Source organism: Ciconia boyciana, chromosome 23 (assembly GCF_034638445.1).
Source record: "Ciconia boyciana chromosome 23, ASM3463844v1, whole genome shotgun sequence".
In the NCBI taxonomy this organism is placed as follows: domain Eukaryota; kingdom Metazoa; phylum Chordata; class Aves; order Ciconiiformes; family Ciconiidae; genus Ciconia; species Ciconia boyciana.
In genome coordinates this window covers 5838031-5855372 of record NC_132956.1, presented here as the reverse complement: position 1 = coordinate 5855372, position 17342 = coordinate 5838031, and the positions used below count along the sequence as shown (strand labels likewise).

General features: G+C 47.8%; 1 protein-coding gene and 1 long non-coding RNA gene across 2 annotated transcripts; one reads left to right on the top strand and one right to left on the bottom strand.

Moving 5' to 3' along the window:
- Positions 1-585: 585 nt before the first annotated feature.
- LOC140643315 (uncharacterized) lies at positions 586-7003 on the top strand. Its single transcript, XR_012039556.1, has 3 exons — positions 586-709; positions 3081-3190; positions 4999-7003. It is a non-coding gene; the product is annotated as an uncharacterized lncRNA (long non-coding RNA).
- SLC16A4 (solute carrier family 16 member 4) lies at positions 5543-16961 on the bottom strand. Its single transcript, XM_072844917.1, has 9 exons — positions 16654-16961; positions 16005-16111; positions 14738-14870; positions 14040-14183; positions 13398-13559; positions 12340-12879; positions 10830-11041; positions 9977-10070; positions 5543-5811 (listed from the first exon to the last, which is right to left on the bottom strand). Exons 1-9 carry the CDS (start codon positions 16667-16669, stop codon positions 5657-5659), a joined length of 1563 nt encoding a protein of 520 aa, XP_072701018.1. The 5' UTR covers positions 16670-16961; the 3' UTR covers positions 5543-5656.
- Positions 16962-17342: the final 381 nt, after the last annotated feature.

Here is a 17342-nt window from a genome sequence, read left to right as displayed (position 1 = left end):
AGTGCAATCCTTGCCCTATCTTGCCCACGTGAGAAATATCGGTAGGAGAAAGTTTTGCAAAGCTCAGTGGTGACTTAGGAGGCGAAGTTTGTATCGCTTTGGAAATGGAGACTTTGACCCATGAATTACTTCTGAAATTGTCCGTTGCCATGAGCAAGAGCTCCCATCTCCTTTGTGGTTACCGCAGGCTTGAAAGCTTTTCTGTGAGGATCTCTTAGCTAAAGGTAAAACTTCTGGTTTTTCAAACATCTGTTTTAACTTTTTTTCATTAGAGTAGCTGATAAATTCCCATCGACTTCAACGAAAATCGTTATGCTACCTTTAAAGATGTTTTTCTTTTTTTTTAAAAAAAAAACAAACCCAAACCTCTTCACCTCCTGTGGAGGCTTTCATCTCGCTGGAAGTAAAACTTTTTAATTCAGGCTTTGCTGAATTTCAGCCTAATAACGCTCCGCATTGCAAATGCGGCTGGAGGGAAACAAGCACAAAAAAAAAAAAAAAAGCCAAGCGTTCCTGTTATCAGCATGTGTAAGGGCAAGTAAACAGCCGAAACCGCACACGATATCTGCCAAACAAGCGGGCGAAGGAAGAACAGCCTTGTTTCCTGTTGCTGGAAGGCCGTGTTGTCATATCCTTACCCAGCTATTTTAAATTGCTTTTTGCTTTCTTCCTGTGGCTTAAGGCAAAAGCAGAAACCTCAGGAGCGTTGGTAGGTGGAGCACCTTGTTTGGGGTGTGTTGTGTACCACCACCTGAAAAACAGACCTGTGCCTGCCACAGCTGTGAAAAAGCTTCTTGTTCTCCTTTAAAATCGGAATTATGTAGGCTTGTTCCCCCTGCCCCTGAGGTTAATGAGCGTCCTGCAAAGCTGGTGTTTCTCGCAGGATCCCCTTAGGCAAAAGTCTTGCAATGGTTTTGTGTGTAAAGCAACCGAGGTGCCAAGAAAGGGTCAACGTGCGATCCCAGGTGATGGGCTAAACCCCAAACCTCTTGCCCCTCACCCTGGTCTCAGACCTCCGAGCGGCCGCGTGATTCCTGGTCGGCTCTCCGAGCTCACCCAGAGCTCGTGCACGGCGGAGAAACGGCCGAAACGATTCCAGCCCAGCCCTTGGAGAGGGTTTTATTGCGAGATAAAGATCGTCGCTTTATGCGATAAACGTCAGGATGAACTTTCTCAGTATTTAGTGCCTGGGTTTGTCCGTTGCTGGCACCTGAGAGGAGCGGTGGGAAAGTCCCAGCCTTGGTTATTAGTAGATTATTTTTTTTTATCGAGCAGAGAGGCTGACCATGGAGAGTGTGAAGCAGGGAGAGGTTTATTTTGTGTACTGAGGAATGGCTAAATCCATGTTTTAAAATCTCTGCTGTTACTTTCAATGACCCAGAGCAGGTTTCCACAAATATAGAACGAGGAAGGGGAACCTGCAGCTGATAGCCAGGGCCCTCAGAGGTATATGATGACTGTATAAAATAACAATATAAAATAATTCCAGTGTGAGTTAAGGACTCGTGCAGCATGCTTCTCGATGCCATCTCTGATTGCACCAACTTCCGTAGCTTTTATATACCTGAGCTGAGTCTTAGCAGCTTTTTATCCTGGCTTATGTAAAATCAGTGGAAAGCGGGGGATTAAGCTCCAGCAGGTGCCCACCCTGTAAATCAGTCCTGCCGAAATACCTGGCACGGGTGCTGGAAGCGGGTCCCGACGGGTGGCGGAGGGTGACCAGGCTCTTCTGGGCAGGGCTGAGATGGCAGCAAAGTCCCGGTGCTCTTGTGTTACTGCTCGCTCCCTTTTTGGCTAGAGCTTTAGCTCCTGGAGCTGCCTTGCAGGATTATACCTGGGAATAAATCATTGAGTAATGACAGCAAAGCATTTTTCCCCCCTGGAACTCCCAGGAAGGATGGTAGCCTTGCAGCCAAGTTGTTTGGAGTAAACTCATCCTTAGCTGCAGCAGCGTGTGCTGCCGTGTCTTGTTGGAGAAGCCAAGTTCATGTTTTCTTCTCCCTTTCTTACTCTTGCGGTGCTAAAATTAATCAGGAAGCCGGCTCACAGTCCATTGGTACCCAGAAAACTTTATCTAAGGAAAGCAGGGGTTTGTTTTGAAGGCATTTGGGGGTGTTGCACCAGATTTCTTTTGGGATGCAGTGAAAATGGGAGGCTTCTTGTAAAAGCCTTTCGTCACTCAAATGCTTCGCCAGTGAGCTCTGGTAGCCTGCATGTCACTGGGTCTTTTGGAGAGATCTTTAGCGTTCGGTTTCTCTGTGCCATCTTCCTGCCGTGAATTTTAGGAAGGTTTTCAAACTGAGGAATCTTTGGTAAAATACTTCCAAATCAGATTTCTCATCAAGATACAAGCGCAGCGCAGCCTGCTGCGGCATGTTACGCCAGGCGTCGTGCATGCAAAAGATGAGCTCGGGGCAGGAAAATGTTACTCCGAGTGACTCAAGGCAGAGTGCTGAGGTTGCTGTTAGTTTTACAAGGTTTTTTTTATTTATTACGAGTTAAATTGTTTTCTCAGAAAGATCTCTAGTAGGTTGTTAGCAATTTCTTTCCAGTGCAGAGCCAGGGCAGAGGTGATGCTCGAGAGGTACGGGGGGGTTGGAAAGCAGGAGGGGATCCAGTCCTCTGCTGTCGGGCTGCCGCTTTCCCAGGACTGGGAGGGAGGACTGGGGAGGGCACCACATTCAAGCAAAGCACTTTCCACGCAGAAGATCCTTTTAAGCCATTGCAGCTCATTTTCTCGAACCTGTATTGTGCAGTTGAAAAAGGGAGCAAGCACGAAGGGAATTTGCTAGTCGACCTAAGAGATTACAGCTTTTAAACTCATTTGTGTCCCAGCAAACCCTGCTTTTGCATTTATCCAAACAGCATGTGATACTCTTTACTGTGCAAAACCGGCTTTATGAAGTTATTTGCAAGATGACTGCAATGGGATGGAAAAATCTTCCTCTGGGCAGATGTTCCCATCATCATTGCTGTTTGTTTCTCTAATGCATGTGTTGCGTGTATTTTGCAAATAAATGGCTTTAGTTTTCAGAGCTGCGAGGAGAACTAAAACATCTGTTCTGTACTTGCCTTCTCAGCAAAAGGTGTGAGAGGAGAGCAGCGTATCTGACCACTGGAAGTTATCCTGAGCCTGCTTGGTTGCACAGACAAAGGCTTGAAGACTCTTCTCCCACCTCCCAGCCTGATGGTAGGACTGTGCAGGGCAGCTGGGAGGAGGTTCTCATGATGGGGACTGTTTTCCTCAACCTCCTTTGATAGCTTAAGCGGCGATCGGGGCTAGAGAGAGGTATTTGGCCCCTGCAGAATTCTTTTTGGGGCAAATAAAGGCTGGTGGTGCCCATCTGTGGGGTAAGATGCTGTGGGAAATGGGAGCTCCTGAGCTGTTTGCTCCTTTGCAGAAGGAAACAGAGGGTACAAGCTCTTGGGAGACCCATTTTTCTAAATAAGGGCAAGGAATTGGTGGCATGTGTTACTCTGGAGAGGACAGGGGAGGACGCTCCTTAAAAACCTGGAGCTTTTAAAGGAAGCCCATTTGTTGGAGCAGATGGGATGGGAGGTGCGGACATCGCATCCCACTGCAAGTCGTTTCTTGGTGGCAAAAGAGGTGAAAATGTAGCAGGGCTTGTGTTGAAAGGAGGACGGTGTTGAGCAGAGTGGCTTTATTTACGGGGAGGGGAAGAGAGGAGAGCATGGGGATAGGTGGTGTAAACCGTGTAGAGCGAGAGCAGCGGGGAGAGGATGTGGTGTGTTGGCTCTTCTTCGTCCCCACGTTGCTTTGGTCGCTGGATCTCACGCTGTTAATAGCGAAAAGCACTACCGAGCTCCAATACGTATTAGAGAGATGCAAAATAAGAAGGGGTTTTTTTAAGCTTTTGGATTGGAAAACCTGAAGCCAAGTGTTCCTAATAGTTCCTATTACAGCAGCAAACCAGTGCTGCTGGTGGTCTTTAATTTGGTCAGTAGGAGAGTGATGAACTATAATGTTTCAAGAGGTGAAAACTCAAATTTGCAAATGAAAGCTTCATCCCTGCTACAGCAGGTCTCAGCTGAAGGCTTAGTGCAGGGCTGGCTTGAGCCAAATTACATGATACTCGCCCCTCTTAAACTCCCAGTGCCTTAAACGCTTCTTAAATAGTTGTCTTATCCTTAAACCCCAGTTGCTCGGAAGATGACCCGCTAGAGATCCTATCGTGGATACAGATATTAACTGGTACCGCTGAATCATGTACTGTGTTTGATGCAGTGGTTAAGGTGTAAAAGGACAATTTCTGAAGCGCTTGCTGCCTGCAGATTCCTGCAGGAGTTAGGAGAAGCTGAGAATTGGCATATGAAAAATTAACCGCTTTGTAGCACTGATATTCCCTATCTGCTGCAAATTCAAGGCTAAATTTTTCCTTCTTTTAAGCACGCCTAGTTTCTTTGGTGTTGTGTCACTGCTGAATTTGGCCCATTATCTGCAAGGGAACTTCCTTGCCTGTGGCAATGTTTTAGCTCCTTAATACCGCTGTAATGTTCTGTAGCTTTTTATTAAATATAGACCGCTTAATTTCGTGCTTGAAATAACCTATTTGACAGTTTAAAGGAGTGTTTCTATAGGGGAAACGACTCTCTTGTTGGTTTAATATTTAAAAAAAAAAGGGGGGGGGGAAGTATAATGCCTGTGGCTGGGATGGTGCCCTTACGATACCCCAGATCCATGTAATAATTTCAAATATCTGGCGGTAATGTAAAAAATTGCAACCTCACTACTGGAAAGAAAGTCAAAGCAGCTGTTATATCTTGCCCATCTGAATTAAATCTATAGGATGCTGGTTGGCTATAGGCTCAGCATTGCTGCCTGGCTCTGGAAGCTGCCTTCGTGGGTTCACTGAGTCACAGAGAGTCGCTGGATGATTGGGAGGGTGGGGAGAAGGGGAGAGGGGTCTGAGAGATGGCTCTGATCTTTGTTTGCTGTATTGTGGTACTGGCTTTAACTAGAATCGGTTTCGCTTCCAGGTCCTCTGTGCTGTGGCAAATAACACCGTGCCTGGGAGATGGAGCGGCCACGGTGCAGCACCCTTCTCACAGAAAAAGAGGTTTTTGTGGAACAGCTGTTCTCCGTATCCTCATGGAAGTTTAATCCTTATCTCTCTGTACAGTCTCGGTCCTTGCATCCCTCCCCGGGGCTAATTATTCATATCTAAATAGAATAAGCTAAAATCTCCTGCTGTGCTCTGGCACTTTTGAGGTCCTTGGCTGCCTCATCCCAAGAGGTGAGTCAGCTTTGCTCTCTCGCGGTGGCTAGGAAAGCTGGAGGGGCGGCTCTGCGGCTCTGGTACTGAGCTGTCGACTGAACGCAGGGGGCTTAAATCGGAGATACAGAAAGACACGGCTCAGGAGCAAAGTCAAAGTGAAGCCAATGTCCATCCGGGCCGTGGGTCTTATTTTTTCCCGTCAAATAATGCTTTACACTACGTATTTCTCAGATGGCTTTAATCACATGTGCAGAAGAAATATCTACATATACAAACTGTGAATCTGTCATCTAAAAATTCCTATTTTCATTTTTGCTGCTGTTTATATTTCCCGGTACAGAAGGTCTGTGCTGGCGATCGCTTTCCGATCGTGGATGCAATCAAAGACCATCCTTTAAAATTTCCACCGCAGAATCGCTTCAGCCAAGCGTGGGGCTGTTGTTCAGGTTGGCTTTTTTTAGCTTCCATTTCTGGGCCGAAGGCTCAAAGAAGAAAGAAATAGGTGAGAAGAGAGCACAGGCTCCAGCAAAGAGGAAAGAGCAGACATATGTCTGGGTGTAGTCATACAGCCACCCTGCAGGAGAAAAGATTGTTATTAAAGCTGTTGGATTTTTCTCACCAAAAAAATCATTTTGGGAGGTGGGCGGCAAGCAAAGGATGTGTGCTCTCATTTAAGAATTCCTCAGATATTTTCTTTAAGTTATCTTAACTCTTCGTGTGCCTGCTGCTGTGCAGCATTTACACGGACAGTTAGGGCTATTGCCATTGGTATAACAGGCAAACTTGTAGGTCGTTCTTCCCAGAGCTGACTTCTCCTGATCCTTGTAGTGGATGTGGATTTTAATTTGATTTAATTTAATCCCTGAGGTTTTTTCCTCTTTAAATAAATGGGCCAAAAGTAGCTGCTGCAGCAGATGGAAGATCCCATTGGACTAACGAAATGACTTACATGTGTTGGTGTTTGCAACATCTGGGCTGCAAACTCCAGATTCGCCGGCCTTGCCTTCTTGTGAGCAGACCCAGTTTAATGCAACCTGTCTAATATGAGAGATCCCAGGCCAGAAGCTTGAAGTGAACTTGCTTAAAAGTAGCTTTGTGAGCACTTAAAAGGAAAACCTAAATTCCATAAAGACTCAGGAATCTGCGAGGGGGCAGGTCGCCTTTTAAAATGACCTCAAAGTGTTTTGTTTAGTTACGGCATATCATCTCGTGTCTAGACAATCATTTTAAAGGTGGATAATTCCTCTGTTTGAATCTAAAATATACACAGTGATGGGAGTTGCTGCTGCACGTAATAAAAACCTTAATGTACTCCTAAATCTGGCACGGGATGGTTGGATGTCCGAGGTGGGTTAGCAGCGGAGCCAGATCTACTGCTGGCGTAAAATGCAATTCCCCCGGTGACATCTGTGGGCTTGCGTGATTCACACAAACGGCAGATCTGGCCCAAATTTGGGATTCTTAAAACCAGCTCTGGTTAGGAAAGGAAATAACATGGTCCCTGGAGATCCCGATCTCAGCCGCGCAGGAGCGTTGCTGCTGCTGCTATCTGCGAGTGCCACGGCTCCGAGTAGGGAAGGAAACGGTGCCAGTAAAATTTGGGGATCTGTGACAAACCAGAGGTGCTAACATTTTCCTTGCTGTAGATTTACACGGCTGCAGGAAGGTTTTATAAAACAGAGGAAAGGCTGCGGGCTGCTTTGCTCTACCCCGGTTTCAGTTTCTGTTGGCCCATGCCTTTCTCAGGGGGAGTTTCAGCTCTGTTTTTTTTCTCAGGGATATCGTGTGAGCCGTGGCACAGGCGAAGACGGAGCTTGCTGTCGGAAAGGAGGATCCCGTGGCGCTGGACTTGGTGATGTGTGCGGCTCTCCAGTGACCCTGATGTTTTTGCAGAGTGCTTTATTCTCGGAGGCGGGATCTGTTTTTGCTGTCTGAAAATCTGTGGGATTTGGACAGGAGAAGGGATGCTAACGTAGTCACTTGTAAGATGTACAGGGCAGAGTGCTCCAGTTGTGGAGCTCTGATTTATTGAAGTTATTTTTTAAATATCCTTGAGGATATTTTTTAATTTTTTTGTTTTTTTCTATAAGCTCTACTTGCTGCTGAAAGACCAGCATGGCCTCCTCGCCGGCAGCACAGCCATCACCTTCCACCGCATGACACCCCAGCCTTTCAAAGCCCCTACGGTGTCTGTGCCCTGACTCCCCATCAAAAAAAAAAAAAATCATTCCTGCTGCAGAAAGCTGAATTAGAAGCTCATGGTGTGCAAACTTCAGCAAAGCAGCAGTTTTGTAAGCAATGCCAGTAAATCCCCGGCGCCTAAGTGGTCCAAACTAAACATCCACGGCACATACTCATGCTGCGGGCTGTGGTCAGGCTGTTTAGATCGTGCAGCTGATCTGTAATCAGAAGTTTTGTTTATTCCTGATGCCCTCAGTCGCGATACCTAGTGTGAAGATGCAGGTGAAATTTAGATGAGAGCATCTAAATGCACGTGCCAGCACAGCTTTCAAATGGCTCCATCCTCTCCCCTTTCACCACCCAAATTTGCTGGGGCTGGTGTTTGTGTGCTGGTTGCTGGCATCTGCTTTGTAATTTTGGATTGCATGGTTTGTTTTATTTCTTTTGCCGTTTGAGTTACTGATTTGTACTGCGTATGGAAATAAAATGTACTCTTCTCTCCTTGGCTTGCTTGCGGCTTGCCAAAATAATGTTTGTTCTGTCTTGTTCTGTTTTGTTTTTTTTCAGCGTGGCAGAAGCATCCAGCAGTGCTGGCGGATGAGGAGCTATGAAGGAGCCTTCAAACTTCTCACCCTGGGCTTTTGGTCAGGCCAGCTGCCTCCGGATTTAAGGGCTTTTAGTTAAACAGATTTGCAGGTAAGTCACCTTTTTGTTGCGTTGCTTTGTTCTAGTATGCAAAATAAGCATTTTTAACCTTTGCAGTTCTCATTATGCCTTGGGTTTCACTGCATAAAAATACTTGAGTTTTATAAAATTGTAATTCTAAAGTCAAGGTTTTAGGGAGGTCAGCAGCAGTCAGAGGCACTAAACCCCGGGGTCTCACATAGCATTTAAATCCTGTTTTGTATTCTGCAAGGAGCAGATGCTTTTGGACATGTAGAGTTAATCAGTAGCTTCTGGTCATATTCAGTTTTCACGCTTAATACAGCTGTATTGGGAGAGAAAATTGCAGAATTTATCTTGGATCACAAACCTAGATCCTCAACTCTGAGCTGTTTCCCTCTCGCTCTGCCCACAGTGAGACGGATCAGTGAGAGTTTTGCTTCTTAGCTTTATTTGGCCTTTATTTATCCCACCAGCATTAAGAAGACTGATTTCTGTGGAAGGCTTTTTGCAGGAAACCTGCTTGCTTTACAAAATCCAGAAGTGCTCACACGGTGAGTGGTTAGCACTTTCAGAAAGCAAAAGGCTTCCCATTAGCGAAAATATATTGGAAGCGGGTGAAAGTGTAGCTGCTATCTTAGCATGTATGATGCATGGATAAGAGAGAGCCAAATTATTTAGCTCTTTTCGTACTGTATGTTACTGTGCCAGGGAATTTACTGCGATGGTTGTACAGGGATTGCTTTCTGGTGGACATACATCTTGTATCAGCAGAAGAGATCTTACCCGATACAGGCTATGTATCACCGTGACAGTGTAAAGCATGCTGTCAATGAAACACTCTAGTTGCTCAAAATTGCATCTATATACAGAGTTTTGCCAACCTAGAAATATTGGTTAGGGAAATCAATTTTTTCACATGCTCGCAGTACAGCGGCATTGCTAAAACTTTGCACGGAGCTGGTATTTACAGGATCCTTGGCAGCTTTGAGCAAAGTGCCTCTGCAGGCACGGGGCAGCTGATAGCGGAGGGCAGGAAGCAATAAATGAAGAACAAGTTGCCAGGTTTTATTCAGGATACATTTGCGAGGTGAGTGACGGGACATCGTTCACCCTGATATTTGACCTTGCAGCTTTTTCTAGTTTGTTTGCATCATGAGGACCTAGGAAGAGCTCAGATCCTGTTTCCAGCTATGAGGTACGGCTAAAGGGTCATCGGGGGAAGGAAAAGCTTTGTCCTGGCTGAGATGTTTGGAGGAGAACAAGTCCCTCGCTCATAAGCAGAGACTGGAGGCTCACTTCTAAGCGCTTGAAATCTGCCAGATACTCCCAGCTGCCTTGGTTTTCTGGCAGAGGGAGAAGAGGAAAGGCTTTTCATCCTCCTTATCTTTGGGCCTAGGAGCTCTTGTGGCTGACCTGCATAATCTTCTTCAAAACAAGAGATTACTGAGACTTCTCCTTATGGTTCAGTGCCTCTGCTTGGTGGGACTGCTGCTGAGCCCGTCCTTGCTTTACCTTCCTCCCCTCCAGTCCCTCCGTTCCAAGTTCAGTGTTACAATGCCCTCTTGGGGGTAAAATCCGTGGTAACGTGGTCGTTACTCTTCTGCTGTGGTCGGGGTTAAAATGTGTGCGTGGGGTTTAGCCTCCTTTTTTCCATGCAGCTTTTTTCCAAACTGCTAGTTGGGTTTTGCAAATTCATGAGCAAAATATTGCCTGTGTATAAAGATAAATTTCTGAAATATGGGTTTTGATTGTGTTTTTGGTTTTGTTCCCCCCCCCCGACTTGGACAGAAAAACCATCCTTGGATGAATATGGGTAGGAGAGTGAACCAGGACGGTGTTTTATCACTTGGATGTCTGCGGTGGGTATATATTATATGCGACATTGGAGTTACCTGCTAGAGGAGGTCCGCCGATGGCTGCTATCCCAGCAAAGAAGGCAGCAAACCCCAAGTAGCTGTGGAGTTTTTGCACACCCACTAGATCTACCTGTTTGGAAAACAAAATGGATAATTATTGATTGAGTTCATGTGAATGTGCAAGCACAAGAGATTTTGGTTTTTTTTCTCTTTGTGGGGAGTTTCCTCTTCAGCTGCAGTTTTGAAAGGACTTTGCACCTGTAGGTCTGATCCAGCCTGGAATCCGCTCGCCTCCTCAAGGCCAGCATGGAAATTACTGGGATGTGAGATGCTTTTCTGCCTTCCAGCTGCTTGGGCATATCCCCAAACTAGTAATGCTGCTAAGGCTTTGAGAAAGGTGTTTTAAACTCTCAGTTCCTTCCCAGAAAGAAATGCCAAATTGTGGTGATGCCTCCTTGTCCGGATCCTGCCGTAACTGGTCTGTGCATGTTATAGATCATTCTGGGATGGGGAGCAGATATGCACAACCCTCTGTCTTAGCATTAGTGAGATGGGGACCAGGATGAATCCGTTCATTTCCTATGAGCTGGAGCAGTCTCCTTCAGAAAGGAGGACGTGGAAGGCAATTAGCAGGGCAAGTTCATGAAAAATTTGCAATAATCTCCCAGTGCTTCTGTTGCATCTCAGCTGTGGATACCAGTAAGTGGGTTGGAGAGGAGATTTGGGGCTCTCCGGTGGCTCAAACTGGGAAGGCTGGAGGGGAGACCCCTCTCATGCAGGTCTGCAACAGCCCAGGGTAATTCAGCTTTTTGAAAGGGTTTTCAGATAATTTTGGAATACTGTTGGAAATGCCACATACTACGTGTTTTTAATGAAATGTCCTACTCACCAGCACAGGGAGGACCAGAGCCATGAACCCACCGCAGAAAACGGCGAAGGCCACTGCGTAGGTCATGAGTAACGGGAAGGTGGTGGCCAGAGGACAGAGCAGGTTAGTGATGCCGCCGAGGACAAGGTAAGCCACGTGGTAGTGATACTTCTTGGTCCAGTTCTGGTCGGCAACCCAGCCGGAGAGCAGCTGGCTGACCGTCTCCGTGATGCCTGGGGGGAAGAGGAGTTCACTGGAGCCTCAAAGAAGACTTTATTTCTACTTTTTTTGCTGTTTTGCACTGCGTGGCTCTGGAACGCATCCGCATTCCACCTGCCGCTCGCTGTAAGAACGTGACCACAAAGGGCTGAAACGCCAGGAATTTACAGGAAGGCGTTTTTAAGCTGTTGTAAAATTCATGCTTTTTTTTCTTCTTTACCTTGGTGCCTGCTATTGCCAAGTGCCTGTGGGTGCACTCAAGTGGTCTGTAAAAATTCAATTAAGGGCTGTGCACTCAGCAGAAAACTCTGAAATGCCCTTCAGCAAAAATTGGGAAGATAAGCTTGCTGTTCGATCTCTTTTTCAAGATAGAGAAAAAGCAGAATATTGAGAAGAAATATGCTTAGGAGATTTTAATTTTTATAAAGAGGCAAAGAAGGATAGAAGACCAGCATTTTTTAAAGGCTCAGCAAAACTCTTCATACTTGGATTCTACATTTCTCAAGATGTTTTTATGAACTAAAGATCAGAGGAGTGCTCACTGTCAGCTAATATCTTGCTGGCCACTGTGCCCCTCCTACTCTTAATTCAAAATGCCAGATTAATTCCTGTGCTCTCCTTCGAGATTCCTTGACAGCGTACGTCATTTCTAAATATGATATGGCAGTGTAGAAGTCAAATATATTTTTGTACAATAAAATATTTTATGATGACTGAGGTTGCAGCTGCTTTCTTAAACCGATGCGACTTTAGTGTTAATCCCTGCTTATAATCAGGCATGTTGTTATTTTTTGGGGCTGGGGGGCAGTTTTTTTCCCTTGGAGGTGAATGTGCCAAATCCAAATGGCTAGATCCAAGTTAATGTTTGTTTGGCTGTTTTTTTTTCCCCAAAATTGAATTTTTCTCTCTCTGCGCACATTCCTGGGTCAAACTGGAGGTCTTTGAATGCCGAGTGACTCTGGATTTCTGTGGCTTGTGGGTTTAAGCAAAGCAGGGGCTGTGGTGGGAAGGCTTTAGGAGGACAGATAGCACCTATGTAATTGGAAACTTGTGTTTGTTCGGTGCAGCGAGGATGGGGGATCATCTAGCTTAGGTTGAGAGAACCACCCACCATGTGAGAGCGACTTTGTACATCTACAGAAGGCAACGCTATATATACAGAAGGGGGTAAGGGCTGTGAGCTAAACCTCTTCCATGAAGATTTATTCTAGGACATATTTGGGACTATTTCTTGGCAAGATTTGTGTTGCTTTTCTTTCCTATTTTGGTATCATTGTAATTATAAATGAGTTTAAAAGACTCTTTTGCCTACCAGCCACTGAAATGAGGTAAGAGGCATCCATGCTGCTTATGCCCAGTGTCCTGGCTCTTGCTACCAGGTGGAAGATGGGGACGAAGTAGGCCAAGTGGCTGAACAAAAAAGACCATGTGAAAATGCAGAAGACGGGATCCTTCAGTGGGGAGAAGTCGAGGAGGGGCTGCGAATTGTCTTTTTCGGTCGGTGGAAGGGATTTGTAGCTTCTCTTGGCTTTGGTGGCTGGTTTGGGTGAGCAGCTGTCCACGGGGGGTTTCTCAAGACCTTCCAAAGCTGACGTATTTACCAGACCAGAGACATCTCTGCCATGGGGCATCATGACTCCCTCCGTGGTGCGAAGGTCCTGTGCACTGCGAAGCTGTATTTCCCTGTGAGGGGTTTCATCTAGGCATCTATCAAGGGTTTCTGAATCCTTCTTTGCCATTAAAGACCCAGAGTCTTGATTTTTAGCAGAGGAGCGTTGGGTGCTGATGGGTCGCAGCAGCATGCTGGAAGGCACGAGGTTTAACATGATGCCTCCGAAGATCAGGAGAGTACCTGAGGGAAGACAGAAGATGCTTTGTTCTTGGCATGGGAAAGGAGGAGCAGTAGGAAATGATCTTTCTAGAACAGGGTGTAGTTTGTATTGAACATGGAGAAAGCTCTGTCATAAGGAGGAGGTATCTTACAGGAGCTTTTATTCCTGTTTTTCTAGCTGGAAGTCCCTTTTGCTGTGATGCACGCAACAAATCCAGAGCTACCTCTGGGATTTGGGAGTTTGTTTTGTTTTCCCTCATTAGAAGTCCATTACACGTGACAGATCTTCAAGATGGCCTGAAAAAGTGTAGTAAAAGTAGGGATTTTCAGTTTTGGTTTCTGAGGTCTCTGTTTTGAATCTGACTTAACTTTAATGACTGATTAAGTGTTTAATCATTAACCAGATGTCCCCAAACTGTCCTAGAAGAGGCAGAGTTGTTCCTCGGTGCATCCAATTTTAATTTTTACAAAGATCCTCTTACCCTGCCCCGCTATCCTCTTAATGCTGATGAATTTGGATAAACGAGAGATGTGCCCACCTTGCCAGCCATAGAAATCGATGAGCAGTTGAGTGAACGGCGCTATTAGAAATGTCAGCCCCATCCCGGAGCGGGCGATGGCGTTGGAGAAAGCCAGCCGTGTCCTGCAGCGCTTGGCCGTCATCACCGCAGCTGCCTGGTAAAGGCAGGCGAACCCCATACCTGTGGGAAGGGGAGAAATAAGATGTCCATGCCCAAAAAGTGACTGCTTCATGTTGTGAGCTTTGGGGATTCAAAGCCGTGCCATCCCAAGCTTGTTGTCCCCATAGCAGAGCTGCTCTGCAGGGCTCACGGGCTGAAAGCGGGGGGGACTTTCGCTGTTGCAGTCAGTGGAGACCAAGATTCGTGCGTGGTATTTAGTATCTGGGGGTTTTGAGGCTGTGCACTTTTAGTAAGGGATTTTAAAAGGCCAGGATTCACATTGGGTCTGGAAAAAAAGCAAGGTTAGTTGGGTCTAGCATGTTGAAACTGGTATTTTATGCTCCTGAGCATGAAGCTTTGGGGTTTCACGTAACATCTCATAGAAAGGAGCTGGGGATGCTTTACTATTAAAGGAACTGCCTGGTTTAACATGAAAGGAGCTGCTTTTACTCATCGTGCACAGAAAAGTCTCTGCCCAACTGTGAGTCACAGGCTGCTCACCCAGGAGAAGTCCCATGGAGACGCAGAGGAAGGGGATGCTGGTGGCCTGGGTGCTGAGCAGGCAGCCCCCTCCGATCAAGCCGGCCCCGATGATGGAGGTCGGCCGCTCACCCAGCCTCCTGCAGACCACGGCCACGAGCGGGGCTGGAAGGGAAAGGAGGGAGAAATCGGGCTGAAGATGATGAATGATGCTTTGCAGGGCTTGGGGACTTGTACTGGGGCCATTGCATCTGGTGGCCCGGCGAGTGGTCCGTGTGCCACCCTGGGAGGGATGGGGTGACACAAGAAATTTGGGATGGGTTAATATTCAAGAGCAGCCAAGAGACCTCGCCTGGGAGCTTGGGGGATGGGGCAGGGGAAGGAATCAAAGCCCAAACTTTCAGATGTCCGGAGCGCTTGCTTCCTAATGCGCCCCGCGCTCAGTGGCTGTGAATTACTCAGCAGCTGGCTTGCTCGGAGGCAATGATACTGGTGTTAGGGGTGAGGCTTTGCTCTGAATGTATAGAATAAACCGCTACAGCAAGGTATCGTGGCACACGTGATCCCCGACCTTGGACCATGCTCCTGCTAAGACATGTGTCCGGCTCGCAGCGGTCTGGGATGGACATCGGATCCAGAGCATCCTCAGTGTCCCTTGTATCAAAGCAAATGGGCTCGAGGTTGAAGTGCTGCCTCCGTTCTTAAGGATGCCAGCTCACCTCCTAAGAAGCGCAGGGAGGACATGATGGAGCCGATCCAGCTGACTTGCTCGGAGGAGCCCCCCACCTCCTCTTGGAAAGCCACGAAGAAAATCCCAAAGGTCTTGAGCATCCCCATCACGAGGACGTTGACCTGAATTGGAAGCAGACGGAGGTGAGATGCCACAGGGGGCAGGCGGGAGGAAAAGCTTTTCCTTCCACTTTTCTTGTGTGGATAATTTCTCGTGTGGATAATTTGTTGTGTTGTGGGAGAAACAAACTGGGACACACTAACTGGTGGTGTATGTGCTGGGGGAATACCAGCAGAGTGGGCTTGTGGTGGCCATGCTGCCGTTTCATCTTAACAGACCCTCAAAAAAACTTCTGGGCAAACTGGCTTTTCCAAAGAAAAGGAATAAAATAACACTACAGTCTGACTCTCATAGGGGTTTTTTGCTCCGTAAGTTATTTTTTTAATACTAGAAAATGGGTCTCAGCACTCTGAAAGATCACTAGCAGTTGATGAGGTGTTGAGCGGAGCAGGGATGGACATTAGCCGGAGCGGTTTCCCAGGCTAGCCCTGCCACAGGGGCAAAGGACAGTGTGTGTCCTTAATTTTAACTCCCTCCCTCCTCCCTGGTAGCGGGTGGTTAATGATTGGCAGTGAGTTACTTCGGAGGGAGTGGAAGTGGGGAAAGCTTTCCTGCGCTTCCCAGCTTTCCTGGCTGGGGGATGGCGTTGTCTTCATCACCGATGGGAAGATGGTGTGTGGCATTAAAGCCCGTAGCATGGAGAATTAGTGCCTTTAAGTGGTGTCGAGAGGCTGGGTCCTCCCAGGGGAGCATAACCGAGCATGTGTGTGCTGCCTGCACCCTGCGCTGCTCCTGCAGTCGGTCCCTGGGGACCCATCTCAGGTCCGATCTCCGCTGCCCCAAGATGGGATCTCGCCCTTCCCGAAGGTACAAGACACCCCAGTGATGGTGTGGATGAGTAGGGAAAAGCCATCTTATCGTTGCAAGCTGCCTTTTGGCCCTGGGCTGCAGGTTGGGCGCCTTCATTTACATCAGCTGAGATGTTTTCAGGTGGCATTTCGTAGGGGAAGGTGTGTGTCTTTACTCAGCCTGCTGTGAAACGGGTGATGGCACTCGGTGTAGCAAAGCACCACTGATTTTTGCCCTTAGCTCGGTGGGATCAGCCTGTCCTGTCCTCTGCCCTGTGTGAGTGAGACTTGAGACTTTCTATCTGCCCCAGCTTCTGGAGGGTTTAGTTGAATTTGTTCTCTGCTTACCAGGAAGAAGTGAAACACCACTCCCCATGCCCACCCTCCGTCCGCAGCTTCGGCACCCGGGCTCTTCCTGGCTGCCGGGGCCTCCGGCTCTTCCTCCTTCCTTTCCCCTGGAAATGAGAATTTCAGGACACATTAACACCTTGCTCTGTTGCTGTTTCAATTCAAGAACTGCTCCCATGAAAGCATCAGCTGCCTCTAAACCCTTTTGCTCCTTGGCTGTTAATGAGGTAGGCACCATCTTCAACTTGCAAAAGCTTTTGAGGGTGGGCGAAGCTTTTATCAACCTTTTTGCCAACAGACCTTAAGTTGCACATTATCACTGCCTGCAAACAGTTTAATATCCTTTCTCTTTCCCACCAAATTACTGCAACCACTTAAGCTTTAAGGGATTTTAAGTGGCGAGCACCCTGCTGCTGCTTTAGAGTGGATAGTTTTGTTAGTTTGTGCCAGAAGCTGGGGGGGGGGGTCACCGTCTATCGGTATCCATCTGGGAGCTCCCGTGGGAAGCTCTCCATTCCTCATAGTTCTCCGCTTATCTCCCTTCCCTCCTCTCGCCCATCCCACACCTCTGGCAGCAGCAGGATCCTGCCCGAGGGAGCAGCAGGAGCCGAGAGCAGTCGGAGCTGATGAACCTGAAACTTTTCCTTACCGCCTTGCTGCTGCATGCTGGCAAATCCTCCCTGAAACAGTTGATTGCAAAGAGGAATCGTCTCTTCATTTGCTCCAGAGACTAAATCCCCCCTTCCTGACTTGGCACCCCAAGGTCTGGTCCTTCATTCACCTCCGGTGAGGGCGATGGTGTCCGTCCTTCCCGGCGGGCCCCGAAGCGGGACATGGAGCCCGGCAAGCGCCGGGGCTGGGTGCACGGAGCCTGTCCTCCTCCTCCCCGGAGGCAGAGCCCAGCTTGTGGGGCCCGAAGGCCAGGAGTCCCTCCCCTTCCCCAGCCGGGATTAGGAAACCCGGGGCTTTCGGAGCAGAAATCCTGTTGGGAGGAAAGAGGAGGGGAAGCCTGCAAGGGTTATAGCTCCAGGCGAAGCCCTGGGTCTTGCCAGACGTTGAGCAGAGCAGTAGGTGGCAATGGTGGACTGAAGCCAAGCCTGGGGCTGCTGGCGGCTGCAGCAGAGCAGAACCCCGTCTCCCTGCCTGCCCTGCTGCTGCTGCACGGCCCTTGGCCCGGGAAACTGCGTCATTTAGGAGGGGATAGTCTGGAAAGCTTTAGGTTTTTCCAGCTAAGATGCTTGGCAGCTGGAGCGGAGCAGCCGTGCTGCTGCAGCCCTTGAGCGGAGCTGGTAGTTGAGCGGGATTTGAGTTGGCTCTGTGCCTCTATTGTAAATATGC